General features: G+C 36.4%; 1 protein-coding gene across 5 annotated transcripts in view; it reads left to right on the top strand.

Moving 5' to 3' along the window:
• LOC124118794 (kinesin-like protein KIF21A) overlaps window positions 1-17,397 on the top strand; it is a 125,642-nt gene that overhangs the window by 22,628 nt on the left and 85,617 nt on the right. For all 5 annotated transcript variants that reach the window (XM_046481080.2, XM_046481078.2, XM_046481079.2 and 2 more), the window contains exons 3-4: window positions 6,552-6,594; window positions 14,533-14,715. In XM_046481080.2, coding sequence (XP_046337036.2) covers window positions 6,552-6,594; window positions 14,533-14,715 — 226 coding nt within the window. The remainder of the gene's footprint in view (window positions 1-6,551; window positions 6,595-14,532; window positions 14,716-17,397) is intronic.

Raw genomic sequence — 17,397 nt, 5'->3', positions numbered from 1 at the left:
AAAGAAATTGGAAAAACGTCAAAACTTTGGAGATTTTTACTGTTGTTACCAGATGCTTTCAGTACTTTCAAGAGATGTTTTGAACTGGATTTTGTTACGGTATTTGTAATACAAGATACAACTTGTGTAATAAAATACCAGTTGAACTAGTATTGATGACAATATTTTTTTATTTCTGAAATTTTTGTGTGAATGGGATGATCATGACCTCTCTTTCGTCATGGTCTACAATCCATAAAATCTTTGAGAAATGTTTCTTCTGTAACATTCTTCCTCTCCTTACCTCTCAATACATACTATGGACTTCTTAAATGTTTAGAATACTTTGCAATGTCAGTATCTGTGGCAAGAAAGCAGAGCTCCAGATAAGCTTTTGGTGTTGTGGGTATTTTACCCATGCATTTTAAAATCACTGCGTATCAGCTATTCTATCTGGGTATTCAAATTTCTGTTACCCACTAGTTTTTACACATGTGGATATTAAGTTAAATATTTAAAAACACTATTCATCTGGTCCCTGCAAAGTGGTGTTGTGTGGGTTCGAGAGCTTTATAGGACTCATAAATACCACGATACTTCCACAAGAAAGTGTGATGGCAAATGATCATGATGTAACTGTCATCGTGGAGTTTGGCAAGGTTGACGGAATGCCCGTTTATAATTTCAAAATAAGTTGCTGATTTGCCAATCGAAAACGCAGGGTTACTTCACAATATTTTGAATATACGCACAAGTTTTATTTTTGTAGCGTATCTGTAATGTTCGTTGCGTATTTGATACGCTTGGATATTATTTTACTGCGTATTTCTGCATTTCTGATGCATATTTTACGCAGATACGCAGCTTATCTGGATCTCTGAGAAAGGTTTACATGCATTATTGTGTACAGTTGAAAGTTAGTGTAGCTGTTATTATGTACTTAAACATAGCCATAATTGAATGGGTATTTCTTCAATAATGTATGAATACAAAACAGAATCAGTGTAATTTGCCCTGTCTCCCAAATACCTGGTTTCGTCAAGGTTTGCTTTATAGTCTTTGTTGAAGTTTGTCAAATTAGGGTGAGCCAGTAAGCATGAGATCTATTATTTTCATTATCTAGCTGACCATGAAATTGACCATGTTGTTGTCTGCAGTCACTCGGGTGAGTTTGGATGATGTGAATCACATCAATTCAAGCCCCATGTACACCGGTTATTTAACAAAACTGGCCAGGGCGTGTGTATCTTTTTGTAGATAAGGCAAGGTTGAGTGGTCATGTGCTGGAACCCTTGTTATTAAAGTTTCTCGGGTCAGTGGTTTTGTGAGACCTTGGAACCAAGAAGTAGCAATGTGTGACCTATTATCTTGATTTGGCTTTAGAGTGTCAACCTTGTTATTGTCAGCACTGACCCTACACTACAGATTGATATACACCTGTGGATATTGGTAACAAATGAGACAAGGAGATTTGCACAACTTAAGTTGTAACACTTGTGCAAGCTTGAGTTACTAAAATATAATGCAGGAAACAAAAATCGTTCCATATTCATGAGAAACTTCTGCTGAAAGCAGAGTCGTTTGTACGATTCCGATAATATCATGATCATGTGTTTGTGAACCACGATCAATTAGTGATGATACCAGGTGTTTGCAATAGCACTCCCTTCTTAATCCTGTTTGAATCCAATAAATTCCTATGATATGAATTGTCTCTAAGATCAGCACAAGATTTTTGGTACATATTTTAACCACCAATTTCCAAACATTTTGCTTATTAATATTTTCATCTCAGGATGTAGTGTGATCTTTAACAGTGGGCACGCCCACACATCTCACCATTAAGGTGACCCACCTGTGACATTACAGGTGTTACCTGACAGAATCGAGATCATAATTATTTCAGACTTGCTTCCCTGACAGCATGGGTAGTGTCCTATGTCATCACATACAACTACAGACAGTGGTTAACATACAGGCCTTGTGTTTTGCCCGTGGTCACCTGTCTGAGCCTCTGTGTTGACCACTTCAACATACATTGTCCACTTGAACCAGCCTGACCCTGGGTCAGCGTTCTGCTATCATGTACAGTAAATGATCGACCATATCCAGTTACAGATACCTTAGTGAAGGAGCTTTTGATAGGGATGTCTAGGGTCAGGTAACAGGTCACTGACCAGACATCAGGTAATCTATACGTCTTGGGTCATCTGCTGACCACTGTGTACTACAGATACAAAGAGGCTCTTGTGTGCTGTGTTTGTCTATGGTTGACCACAACCAGGTCCAGCTTCCTTGTGTATAGGTGTGTCTTCCACTGCCATTTGAAGACCTGGAATGTCTTTGTTTTGATCCTACAGTAATTAAATGATTGAAATATCAGGCGTTCAAAGTGAACATGTGTATGTTCATATATCCTGTATATGGGTCATTCTCAAAAAAAGTGAGTTTTTTAGTCCGAGTTGAATAACAATTAAAATATTTATTTTAGATATGTTTAAACACAAGTGTTTTTCGTAGAACATACCATGGTGTCTGAAAGTTAAGTTTCAGTATTTCTTATTAGGTATTTTATTTTAATTAAAACTGCTTAATTGCGGTTAAATTGAGCTGAAGGGTGTGTCCGTAACCCTATGTTTGCACATCAACATTGTTTAATGTGGCTAAAAATAAAAAATATTATGTAAATAATGTTTATATATTGTACATTACCTTTCTAACTCATGATATAAACTTATCTTTTGAAGATACACTCTTTTATTTATATTGGTTTTTGGTAAGAAACACTTGTACATAAAAAAGTGTCTGTCCTGTTACCAGGATGGATCAAAACTGAAAAATAAATAATCCTTCAAGATTCCCATAATTCAAAATAACAGAAATACAGCTTACTTCCTGTACTATCATGGCAGCAGTGTCCTTCAAGTGAGAGAAGACTTTGGATAATTCTGCTTGACAGGGAAGTTTAGTGCTATCATGAATACTCTTTTCTTATGTCTGTGCTGTTACTGCTCATTTTTGCCAAAACAAATATTTTTTTCTAAAACCATTTTTTCAGAATATTAGAAAATATGAACTGTTCACAATGCCATGTGGTCTCAACATTTCAAGGGAGGTCTCATTAAAAAAAACTGTTATTAATGTCAATTTGTCTATGCTGTTACTGTCTGTGCTGTTACCTTCAAACATGTAAACAGGACAGACATTCCGTGGTAACAGCACAGACTTATCATCATCTTAAACTGTCTTTCCTTGTTTAACCAATCAATAATATAATTACCATAATAACTCAAATAATTCCTTTTGAAATAACACAGACATTCAAGAGGCTATGGTTGTACAAATCTTCCAAGCTGAATAAAAACAAGTTGCTCAAGACTTAAAAGTAACAGCAGAGACAAATATTGGTAACAGCACAGACATTTGGTCAGCTTTATCTAACTATTCTTGTCCAATCACTCAATATTTAAATTTTATGAAACATTAAGACATATGTTTTCAAATTTATCACAGTTTAGAAGAAAACATATACATAAAAAATAGACTACTTTGTTGAAGATAGTTATCTGATGAAAAAGTAACAGCACAGACATTCCGTGGTAACAGCACAGACTTATCATCACCTTAAACTGTCTTTCCTAGTATAACCAATCAATAATATAATTACCATATTAACACAAATAATTCTTTTGTAATAACACAGGCATTCAAGAGGCTATGGCTGAACAAATCTTCCAAGCTAAATAAAAAAAATTGGTTAAGACTTAAAAGTAACAGCACAGACATTTGGTCATCTTTATCTAACGTTTCTTATCCAATCACTAAATATTCTAATTTTATGAAACATTAAGAGATATGTTTTCAAATTTATCACAGTTTAGAAGAAAACATATATACATAAAAAAATAGACTACTTTGTTGAAGATAGTTATCTGATGAAAAAACAACAGAAGGGTGGAGAAGACAGGTGGTGTGGTGGAAAAGGGTGAGGTTGTGAAAAGTGTGGAGAGGACAGATGGTGTGTTGGAGAAGGGTGAGGTTGAGAAAAAGGTGGAGAGGACAGGTGGTGTGGTGGAGAAGGGTGAGGTTGAGAAAAAGGTGGAGAGGACAGGTGGTGTGGTGGAGAAGGGTGAGGTTGAGAAAAAGGTGGAGAGGACAGGTGGTGTGGTGGAGAAGGGTGAGGTTGAGAAAAAGGTGGAGAGGACAGGTGGTGTGGTGGAGAAGGGTGAGGTTGAGAAAAAGGTGGAGAGGACAGGTGGTGTGGTGAAGAAGGGTGAGGTTGAGAAAAAGGTGGAGAGGACAGGTGGTGTGGTGGAGAAGGGTGAGGTTGAGAAAAGTGAGAGTGACATTTTACTATCCGTTCCAGATGATACAGAAGAGTGTCTTGGAAAATGTGTGGTTGTGTTATATGATGGTTTTCCATATCCTGGATACATAGATGTTTCTACCTATGATATATATGTCGAATGCATGCACAAGCCTGGCAAAAAATGAGATCAAAAATGATTCTTTTGGCCAAGACTCCTGCTGGACAAATGCTGGTACAAGCACGAGGACATTATTACCATCATTCCTGAACGAAAGAAGATTGAAGGCACTGCTTCCCACTTCAGTGTTGAAAACATTTACTGGGAAGCTATTACAGATATGATAAAACAGAAACAATAAACAACCTGTGGTTTCTGGGTGAATGAAAGGCACCATTTAATTCTGGCACTAATCAAATAAACATAGATACAAATGAATTTTACCTTTAAGTAAACTATAATTCACCTTTTCAGACCGTTTATTTGAGTATTTGTGAATACAATTGCAAAAGAATACAGCTTCAACAGGAAATCTTCTGACAAGTTTTTTTTCTCCAGATTATGTTGATGTTTGACATGGATAAAGTTGGTTATTGTGTTGTTGCTTCATGACAAAAACTGTCACATGACTATTTAGTGTAAGTTTAAATCAATTTAAATTCTTTGTAATTCTAGGGATTAACCCAAAATGCAAAAGTTATTGTCTTTGGCGTTACTTCCGTCTGTGCTGTTACCTACCAGTATCCTACATTCACATTACATAGAAGAACATTCAGTTAATAACATCCATATGATCAGATACTGTTAATTAAGCAAAACATTTTCTTATTTGTCAGAGTTCAAAACTTTGAACTTCTGAACAGGATAGTTGACTGCAAACATAAGTTTGTCCGTCCTGTTACTTTCAATTGTCCGTCCTGTTACCGACCGTTTTCTATAGTTCAGATTACATACAAGAATATTCAGTTAATTACACCTTATATGTTCAGGTGTAATCAATTGCACATACTTTTTTCGTATTTGTCAGATATTTCAAAATCTTGAAACTCCTGAACATTATAGTTATCTGCAATCAAAGCCGATTGTCCGTCCTGTTACTTTCAATTGTCCGTCCTGTTACTACGTTGTCTGTCCTGTTACCAGCACTTAAAATAGAAATATACTGATTATTTATTTTTATTTTTCAGAAGAACATATTTGAATTCAAACATATATCATCTAATGAAGCATATGTGTCAAATATATGATGCAATAATCAGGGTATGTTTGTCATATTGGATTTGAATGAATTCAAATGTTTTCATTTGACTCAAATGCTGGACAAATCTGTCCATAAAATAATGTATCCAATCTCTTTTTAATTGTACTCATTGAAATATTAAACAATACATTTAAAAACAAGAACTGACATGATTTGTGTTGAACTTTGAAAAATATTGTTACAGAAAATATAATTGTTAACATGGTAACAGGACAGACATATTTTTCCTATTCAGTGTTAATTAATTATCATAATTAGGACATCATTGATTATTAAGGTGTCATTTTGCTTAACATTATTATTCAGAAGTTACTTTGTGTACTGAGTCTATAAAAAAGGAATTTTACAAAAGACAATTTTGATGTTTTTGCTTAGTTGAAATTCTGACATTTTTTGAGAATGACCCATATAAGAAGTCAAATAATAATAAAATGATAATTGTTGGACATATTGAAGATAGTCTGGTGACATGGAAATTACATTGATAACATAATGTATGTGAATCACATTTACATTGGAAAGTACATGTTCAGATGAATTGTTCATTAACAAAAGAGTCATATAAATTTTAATATCAAAATGGTCATAGCAGGTTCAATATCCAACCATTTTGGATTTCTTACAAAAACTTGTTTACTGTTGATAGAATAATCATGAAGGAAGCTTTTGGTGTTTGCATATTCAAATCAGTTTGGCTTAATTTCTTATTGATTCCCTGAGAAATACTGTCCATTTACCTGCACACATATTATTAGTCTATGATTTTCGCAATATGATTGGAAATTTGGTCAGTATTTGACTTGAGCATGCTCCTTATAATGCAGAAAGCCTGTTTAATTTTGTGAATCGCCGTTATTGTGTCTTCCATTGCAGTATGGATCACTATATGTTGCAGGAGACTTTATACTCCTTGTGACAGTTTCCCGTGTCAGGACTGTGTAATTTACCCAGGTAATCATAAATATGTCTGTAATGTCTGTAAAGGTTTTTTTTGTTTTTTTCAGATGCTTTGATGGCTACAATGCCACAGTGTTCGCTTATGGACAGGTATGTACGACAAAGATATAACAGGAAATAAATGTCAGTTAGTGAGATGTAAGTGATCCACAAGGAAATGGATTCCGCCCTTGTCATTCTTGTTGCTAGGATACATAAAATTACAACCATCCAACATGTCCTGTTTGATTGTCACTGTCACTGACCTGCATGAAATGTGATGCGTATATAAATGTACTACTCAAAGCAAGTAAAAGAAAGCCAGATTTCTTTCACATGAATAGTTAAACTGTCATGTCATGCTCTTTAATGTCTTTTGAGAAGAAGATATTTAAGAAATAAACGACGAGTGGATGTTGTTAATCGTACAATAAAACACTGCAGGGAGAATAAACCATAAGGGGTGCACGAGTCGTTTTTTTCTTATATAAGAGATATCAACTTTTTGTACAGCCTCTTACAGGATGTTAATAAAATGAACAAGCTTTAAAACTATCAACCTATATTTAAATAATGATATCCCTGAATACAATCCAACCTAAGTAAGGTCGGAGAAGTCCTTTTTTACATGTTATTAATGAACAGGGGGGTTACGTTTGGTATCTCGCAGATATTCTTACAATTTCCACGTTGATTATCCGAACCTTTTCTCTCAATACCAATTGCCATATCTCTTCAAATTTTGAATGCGATTGTTCAGCAATTGCATTTGTCTGCATTGCCCAACTTCATATATGGGGAGACCCGAGAAGATCCAGGGTAGAATAGGTCTTCAGCAACCCATTGCTTACCGTAAATGACAACTGTGCTTGTCATAAGAGTCAACAATCGGGATCAGGTGGTCAGGCTCGCTGATTCGGTTGATGCATGTCATCGTATCCCGATTGCGTTGATCGATGCTTATGAGGTCAATCACTGGATTGTCTGGCCCAGATTCGATTACATGTATAAACAGACCGCCGTCATAAAGCTGAAACAATACTGAGTTTGGCGTTAAACAACAAACAAACAAACATCTATGGAGAACAACTCAACAGACATTTCCCTCTCAAAAAAGATATATATATATATTCAGGAATAGGACCATAAATAGGTCAGCATTCATCTTATGGACTGCAGACCAACTTTCAGCAGTCAACATCAAAACGGCAGTTATTGTTTTTTCTAAACAAATTAACAACAGTAGTATCAGCTGAAGGAAATATGAGGTCAAATATCCTGCATTTTGTCGGAAACATGCATGTGTATGACACAGCTGTTTTCTTGTGAGCATCTATGGATATATTGTAATGGTAATAAGAAGGCAAGCTTCCTGTAGCGAGAAGCAGTGTGGCCACAATGTATTGATTCAGGACAGTAATGGTTATACAATGAGGCTGAAAATTGCAGACCCATGCTTTTGTTGCCCAGGAGAATGGCTTCTGTTTGGCAAGTTCCTCCACAGAGTCGCATACATATATGCCTGAGTTATTGCTCTCTAGGGGAGGAGATTTGGTGGATGTTGAATAAAAGCGTTAGAAGTACATTGTGGGTCAGGCTCTATATCTATTTAAAATTATATTTTGAAGCGGAAATATGTTGGGAGAATATTGTGTCTATCATGTTGGGAGAAGATGGAAAATGTCATCCATTAATATTTTGATTGACATTTGGAGGGTTTACTGTTTAGTGAATATTTTTGGGTTGATGTTTCTGGTTGAATCAGTGCATATTTTCTCTTATGAATAAGTCTTTGTTTGTTAATGCTAAAATTATGCCTCCCATATTTTATTACTATGAATGACTTATTAATGTTGGGAAGTTGAGCCTCTTTTGAATGATTTGGTTATACACGTAGTCATTTAAAAACATGTTTGTCTTGAACTTTGTCACTGCATTAACAATGAACTAGGGATGTTAAAGATCAGTCGCCACTAATATTTGAAATATGTAGTAGGTTCAGTGTGTACCGTATTTCCTCTATTAGACGCCCGGGCTTCTATTTGTTTCGGACAAGCCTTTGACCCGGCGTCAATTAGAGGCCCGGCTTCTATTTTTTGCACTGAACAATTGACCCGGCTTCTATTAGAGGCCCGGCATCTAATAGAAGAAATACAGTATTTATATTATATAGGTATAGGTAAGGTGAGGACAATATGTAATGCAGTGAGACCAGTGTTGCACATTAGTTATGTAATAATGCTATGATAAAGTATTTTTGGGGATGCACAGCTGCAGATGAAAAATATCAGTGTCTTAACAATACATACGGTAGTTCTAAATTTGTCTTGAAGAGGTACCTAAATATGTGTTCACACAATCTGAAGATTGAATCCTTGAGACCTTGATAAAAAGTGTGTTTTTTTGGAAAAGTTAACATAAGCTATTTTGTGTTTTGATACAGAAAAGATTTCCCCTGTGTTTAATGCTGTATATTGCTTGCTTTTGTTTCCTAAATTCACGAGTGGCAGATCTTTTTTTCTTCTATTGAAACAAAGTGTACGACCTGGTTAAAGGAGTAAGCATATACTCCAAAACGTTGTGTTCCTCATCATAAAGAAGTTGACATCCATATATTCCCTTCCTTAAAATGAAATGGTTTCTGTGTTTACTGCTAATGCAGATAAAAGATTTTCAGTCTTACCTATCAAACCAACAAGAAGCCCAAAACAATAGAAAATAGAGGCCCCCATGTATTTTTACAACCACAATATTTCTCATCATTGTCAGAAGAATATGCAAGATGAGGCAAGATAACATGGAATGTTTTATTTTTTTCCTATTTAATAGATGTAAGAATGCCCTCAGGGCTGAGATGGTTCCACAAGGGGATCATACCCGGTGACTATGACTATCGTAAGTTTCATGTTAAGATAGTTAAGATGGTCTTATCCCTTGAAGATTGCTTTGTGGAAGGGGCCCCTGTACAACAAAGCAGCCATGGCTATCATTATATGTTATTTGTGCAGGGGAGTCTTAACTTCGATCTTATCTGAGAATGCTAGACATTCCAATACTGTCATTTAGCTGTCAACTCATCATCACCTCACCGTTCAGTCACATGGCTGGGCCATTCTACACACTTGGCAGTCGTACACGCACATGTAGCCATAAAAATCTGACTACTTGTTATCATCGAACCACTTTGATCACTGACATTTTGTATACAGGTCCAACAGACCTGTTCTTCATTTGTATGGATATAGGTTTTTGATTACTTCTATATACTGGCTCCAACTTTCAGTGCTATTGCTATTATGTGGACTGTAAAGCCAGTATGCAACCCACCAATCAAACTGCCATAGTGTTGTGACCTTATTTAAGTGGGCTTGACGCTATTGTGTGTTAATGTTGGCGCATGTCTTGCTTCAGTTACGCACTGTATTGAACAAATAAAGATTATGGGATCCCATGAAAGAGAGTTGTGCCATTGCATACATTAGGCAGAAGGAAACAGTTCAAACCTTTTGTACATGTAGGTTTTAAGCAAAGGTGACAAAATTTTGCTGGGTCAAGGGTGTTATGGAATGTCCTGGCTTCATTGTATGTAAATGGTTATTTGAAATACATTGTACATCTTAGATCAGGGTTGACTATTGGTCTGGAAATCACTATTGCGATAACTATTGATGTTGAAAGAAAATATTGCAATAACTATCGATATTGCAAGCAACTATTGCGATAAATATCAATAGTTTTCAGTGTATCATTTTAGATGGATTTTTCAGTTGATTGTAATAACCATAACAACAAATACAAAAGTAAAGTTTGAGATATGACTGATTTGTTTTTTCTTTTCCATAATATTCTAAGTAAAAGAAAATTCCACATTACCATACTTGTAACTTACTACCACTCATGATCCAAAGAAAAATCAAATTTGAACAGCATTGCGTGTATTTTATTGATATGGTAAATACAATCGAAACTATCAATATTCCTAACTGAAATCGATACTATTGATCGGAAACTGATTTAACAATCGATTTATTGACTTTAAGTGCTTGTAACCAATAGCAATATATCGATATTTCGATTTATCGTGACACCCCAATCTTAGATATATGAATTTACATTTTGGTAAATATTTTGAGTGAATGAACAGCTAGTGTCAAAATAGCACATAGTCACATGGCTAGATTTAGTCTCTCTCACGGTACCTGAACTGTATTCATTTTTTGTGTGTATTTTGAAGTTCAAAATTTGAACCCTTCCGCACTGTTGCCCTAAATGAAGCAAGTCAAGATTTTGATCCTCCATCTCACTGGGGCTCCTTCTCAATTTGTTAGTTTCTATCAAACTTGTATATTTTCAGAGACTAAGTTTTAGTGAAGGCTAGATTATGCGCTTGAGGTGTCCAGAGTTAAATGGGTCACCTGAGTACTCTGTGCTTGTTGAAAGAGCTGACCAAGATGGCTGCAGTATGCCTATGCCTTTGCAGCTATATACCTTTGCTGATTTGGGGTCATTTGACTGAGATTGCATCGATCATTGCTCTCCTGTCAACTAGTTTGTCTGGTCCTTATAAAATCATTTGCAGGCCCTTTGATGTAGCTCAGATATTGGTGTCATTGAATATTGCAATAAATGCATTGTAACAAGTTAAGGTAATACAATATTACAAATTTTGATCTAAGAATCGTGCCTGATTTGATAACTGTAACAATCAAGTATTAGATTGTTTAAATGCATTGAGAAATACAGTCATTAAATTATTTTGGTTTGCAACATCATTCTGAAAGTACTCTCACTCAATCGCTCACATCAATCTTGTTGAGATCGGTCTACTGACACTAGACAAATAAATCTAACCAATCATGCACTTGCAAAGATTCTTAAAATATTTTTCATCAAAACTATTGACACAGATTCTTCCTTCTTTTCAAAGGCAAACTGTGGTTGCAAGTGTTAGCTGCTAGTCTGTTTTCCTCAGGCCAAGTTAATACCTGAGGCAGGGAGGACTATTCTGACCAACTTTTTTGTTATGTATCGCCTTGCTCCATACCACGCAACTAGTCCATTGAAAATATTTACACAGGATTTACTTGGATTCATCGTGGGTGGGGCTCTTGATTTAGATTGGCAGACTTGCATACCCTGTTCTGTCCCTCTCCCTTTCTTTCCTGATCCGATTGCAAAATATGACCTGGCGCCCTGTCCTTTTATCTATTGAAACTGGATAGCATCAGTAATTGTGGCAGAGGTTGTGGCTCTGTGCTGTGTGTCCCCATGAGATGAACCTATGCTTGTAATAATGTGTAGTGTTTGTATGTTGTGGATTATCAGTATCGTGACTTGTATGGGTCACATTACATGGTTGAGTGCCGTGTTGGTCATGTGTTGTCAATGGCACAAATGACATATATACATTGAAACGTGATGGAGATGGTCATTTATGGTATTGTTGACACAGTGTCGTAGCATAGTAGGGTATCAGTATACAAATCTTGTTTGCTAAATATCTTATTGATATTGGGGAGTGTACTGTAAATAATGGTAATGCCAGTAACTAGCTCTCCAGTGTTGGAGTGCTTTGTGTCCATGCTGCAGTCTAAGGTACCTTGGACACGGGTGGTCCAGTCGTCTAAGGAGCCATGATTTGTTGCGTTCCTTGGGCATGCCAGAAACCTATGCTTGTGGGTTCGAATCCCGGTTCACCCCGATTATGTTTTAAGGTTTGTCAGCACCATACCCGCGCCCTCGTGGGTTTCACCGAAGTGGTAAACGTCTGAGACCTGCATCACTTCAGGCTTTCCTCCAAAATAAAGCTGACGTGCCATGATATAACTGGAATAATGTTAAAAGCGGCATTAAACTCAACTCACTCACTCACTCACTCTAAGGTACCCATCTTCCTTCATGGAAAACTTCTGGAAACTTTAACACAAGATATTTCAACAGTTTTTTGATATTATATTAAGTGCAACATATCAATCATTATGTAAGAAATAACTTAAATACTTAAAAAAGTATTTGCTTTTTTGTTGTAACATAAGTAATATATTTCAAGTTTGAATAGCAAACAAAATGTGGGGTGGTGGGGTAGCCTAGTGGTTAAAGCATTCGATTGTCTAGCCAAAGGCCAGGGTTCGATTCCCCACATGGGTACAATGTGTGAAGTCCATTTCTGGTGGCCCCCTGCCATGATATTGCTGGAATATTGCTAAAAGCAGCGTAAAAACATACTCACTCAAACCAAAACGTCACTTACTCATCTTACTGGTATCATATTATACTGGCAATTTAAACTTTATATTGTTAAGTAGGTAAGCATATGTTCCAACACCAGGTTTTACTTTTAAAGTTGAGAGATCCAGCAGAAAGTTTGGTACCTCAAGACTCACATAAGGCACTGTTGTAGGGGTATTATATTACAATGTTTATAACATCAGTCACCATATATGATATTAATCAATATTAGCCCACCATTCAAAATTGCAAATGTATGTCAGGTTCCTGATCCTAACATTGGAGCCTTTCTTTAATAGTAAGTTTATGACTTCATTCAATACTACAAGATAAATTGTTGTTGAATGTTGTCTTGATCCAATTAATCAAATTCATTTATGATTGATTCACATTAGTTGGCAAACAAGAATCAATCAGACATCCTGTAATCAATTTTTCTACAATTTGATTAGTTCATAACTCGTTTGGGGGGTTCGGGGGAGGGCATTAACATCCAGTAAAACATGTATAAACACACACTGAACATAATTTTCTATTTCATTTACAAGGTTACAGTAAAGATACAGAGACACAATTCTGTATGTTTATGATTGTCCTATACCATTGATTATTTCTTCAAACCCAAGGATAAAACCAATTTTTACCAATTCACAACTCAAGGTGATGTTGGTTTGTTAATATTTTATTGAACTATTGTGTAAACAAGAGGATATAATGGTAAATCATCTTGGTCTAACCAGTAACTTTATAACTAGATATTATTACTAGTGACTGTTTAATGGCTGTTGAAGGTTGAATGAGGGTTACTTACAATTTAAGTATTTATTTTGTGCAAATAATGACAAATCTGATGTTCTTTCAGTATGATCACCTCTTGTTGAGGTATTGTTTTTTTAGTTCATTGTATTACTTGTTAGGCACCGCCTCCGTGGTCTAGTGGTAGAGCGTCTGCCCGGAGAGCGGAAGGTCCGGGGTTCGATCCCCGGCTGCGTCATACCAAAAGATGGTACTTGTTGTTACCCTGCCTGGCGCTCAGCATTAAGGGGCTAAAACAAGGACTGGTCGGCTCGGAGTCAGTATACTGTGTCTGAGTGGGGTATTCATGTTAAACTGCGGCATGGTATCTCAGTGAGCTAGCACTATAAATCGGCATCAGTCCGGACTAGTACAAGCAGCCACACAAACACACACACATACATGCACCTTGCTGTATAGGTGCAATAATCTTGGACGCGACGTTAAACCCCATTTCACCTCACCTCACCTATTACTTGTTACTGATGTACTGCATTACCAATGCGTAATTTGTGACTACAAAATGGCAGCGACTGACCATTCTGAGTAATAATTACTTTAGCATGTAGAAAATAGGATCTGCAAGTACAATCTGTGTCAATCACTATCAAACGCTGTAGCTCCCATTATATTGCAATACAGATAGCTGTTTCTCAATTTATTGCAATACACTGTTTTGCCAATACACAGCCGTACATAAGTCAGGGTAATTGTAATATAGACAAGGTAGTAAGCTTCAGTTGGCCATCTGTATGTCTGTCTTATCAAACCGTCATCAGGATATGTGGAAAGTATGTGAAATATTGTTCTAATGAAATTGCTTTGTGTCTTATTTGTAAAAGATGAAAATGAAGTTTGAAAATTATTAATATCATCATGATCAGATGTCCCTTGTTTTCTGAATCTGGACCCACAATGTTGTTAATAAGATGAAACCCAAATTTAACATGTTTTCTGAAGTTTGCAAGGGTCAATGTAGATATTAATTATTTTTATCTTTACAAGTTTTCGTGTTTCCCTTTTCAGACTGGATCTGGTAAAACATACACCATGGGAACAGGATTTGACGTAAACACTGACCAATCGGAAGTAGGCATTATACCCCGAGCTGTTGATCATCTTTTTCAAGGAATTGAATCAAGACGCAAGGAGGCTTTGGCCAATGATGAACCTCCCCCTGACTTTAGAGTCAACGCACAGTTCATGGAGGTAAGCAGACTAGACAAGCATTTCTCCGGTCTCCTTCTGTCCTATCTTAAAAGTTGTGAATGAGCTCTATGTTCAGTGGACTGCCTCTGTGGTTTTATGGGGGCGATGGGGTGGCCTAGTGGTTAAAGCGTTCGCTTATCACGCCGAAGACACCAGTTGCATCATACCAAACAATGTTAAACAATTGTACTTGTTACCCTGCCTGGCGCTTTGCATTAAGGTAAAAAACAAGGTAAAAACATTATAAAACAAGGATTGGTTGGCTTGGAGTCAGTATACTGTGTCTGAGTGGGGTATCCATTGAACTTTGACATGGTATCTTACTAAGTGGACTAGCACTACAAAACCAGCATTTTTCTGTACTAGTACAAGCAGCCACACACAACACACACGCTGTAGCACATCGCTATAAGTGCAATAATCGAAGTTAGATCCCAATACACTTTGTCAGTTAGGTATCTGTGCTGTATTTAGCACAAATGGTTTCTTTCCATAAGTCATAGTTTTAACTCATAGTTGCTGTGACCTAATGTTTTCCTTGCAACAAGTTATTGTCTGTGTAAAACATGAGGTTTGCTCTTGTGGCATATAGCTATTGCAGAAATGCCTACCATTACGCTTTTGAGCCTAAACTTATGCTATTGAGCTTGTCCTCTCCATATTGAGATTTTGGACTTTTTTTTCTCACAAATTATTTACATGTATAAAATATCATGGAGATCAACTTGTTATTGTCCCGGTCATGTGAAGCATTCTACAGGGAACTAATTGCATGTACACTGATATTTTTCGGAACTAGAAACATGTCATTGTCTTTCTGCAATACAGTTAATAATGTATTGTCACATGATACATTTTTTGAATGTGTGGTGCTTTGACCACATGTTTTGGCAAGAATGCAGGATACTGGACACATTCCGCAAATGATGTCGGCGCCATTTTTTTGTGGCATCACTAAAATACCAGGGTGAGAAGGGTTTGCTTCCCCCCAAACAACAGCTTGAATTAAATACTTTCGTAAGTAAATGTAATTTTTAATTACCAAAGTTGTACAAAATACAATGTGTTTGTTGAAATGTGGCCCCTATGTACGGGACTGATGAGGTTGTCGAATGCCGTTGCCCTGTTTTTAAAATAGTGATGCTGTCACGTGAGGCTACATTACTAGCATCAGTGCAGGTGTTCCCATGCTTCATGTACGTCTTGGCCTAACAAAAATGACGAAGCGAAAATCAGCATCATGGCATGGTACTATTAACATTACTCTTTTTCACATGAAATTACATTTTTTACCCCCACTGATCTCTCCAAGGCTTTAGTTAGGGTTGGCATCTCTGCTATTACAGTAAAATATAATTTAGAGCCTAAAAACATCAGACTTTTTCCTTTAAAAAGAAGTATTGTCATCATCCAGATTTGTTCAAGGGCAGCTGCATTCCTGATTGATGGGGAGTTATTTGTGATAAAACACATATACATGTGAATTTTGAGATAAATAGCATAGACAAAAACATTTGACAAAGTAGTCAACTGATGCAAAGCCCATTCATTTCTGCTGTCACCCTGCCATGATATGGCTGGAATATTGCTTTAAGCAGCGTGAATTTTACCCTACTCTCAATAACAACAGTTGAACAGCCACACGAAGCCATAACCTTGATATGCTCTAAGGCTTTATTTAGTATTTTGAAGTGTTCTTCGTGGTGTAATTATCTGCATGATTACACTGGTTTTCACAATGGTTTCAGAGGAAAGATTATATTATCTAAGATGACAAAGCACTTTTTAGTATTTTTATTTTATTGAGATAAAGTTTTGAAGCAGGCCTTATACCTATGTGAAATTGGCAAATTCATATACCGGTCGGTAAGAAGAAAAACGAACCCTTTTCTTTGTTATCATCAATGTTAGTCAGTTTAGATAATGTCATTGTTCCAAATAAGAAAGAAAATCTAGGGGTCCTTGTCTTGACCCTAAGTTATCCCTAAGACTCGAATACTACAGCAAACAAATCAAGTATCAAGGAATCTACCCCTTAATTTCTAAGACTTTATCTATTCTTATGGCTGGATTACCTCCACATTCATACAGGATATTATTGAAATAATTTCAGTATTATGTGTGATTTTGATTAAATATTTAAACTTGACCTACTTCACAGCTATATAAAATATGGTATATGAGAAGTACTGTCTTGAATATTGTATGATTAACTATGGTATGCTGTTGGTTTGGATTTACAGCAAAAAGTATTTTCTAAGATGCCTTGCCTGGACAACAGCTGTTCAACATCTGTAGCTTTTCAGTATTGAATTGTTGTAAAAGATAAATGATTTACAGCCAATCAATTTATTACTCATCGTAGACAGATGGATGGAGGGATGTTGCTGCAGCAGCTGTCATGTAATCTGTTGACATTTTCACAGGGGTATCATGTACATCCCAACACAAGACTGTGGGATTATACTCACCTGTGGTGAGATGGACACCAGGTTGTGTGAAAGATGAGTGTCAGATACCCGGTTGAAGGTCCTGCTGGAAGGAGAACACAGTCTGGTGTCTCTTGTTATATCCAGTGATAGTTGGTACATCAGCAGAACTTCGTAACCACCACCGCTTTTAACATTAGGTAGATGTCGCCATAGATGGCAAGTCTGTACTGTATATTTTTTGCAGATTTGT

Source organism: Haliotis rufescens, unplaced genomic scaffold (genome assembly GCF_023055435.1).
Source record: "Haliotis rufescens isolate VD_foot unplaced genomic scaffold, xgHalRufe1.0.p SCAF_6, whole genome shotgun sequence".
Taxonomy (NCBI): Eukaryota; Metazoa; Mollusca; class Gastropoda; order Lepetellida; family Haliotidae; genus Haliotis; species Haliotis rufescens.
This window is presented reverse-complemented; position numbering and strand designations above follow the sequence as displayed.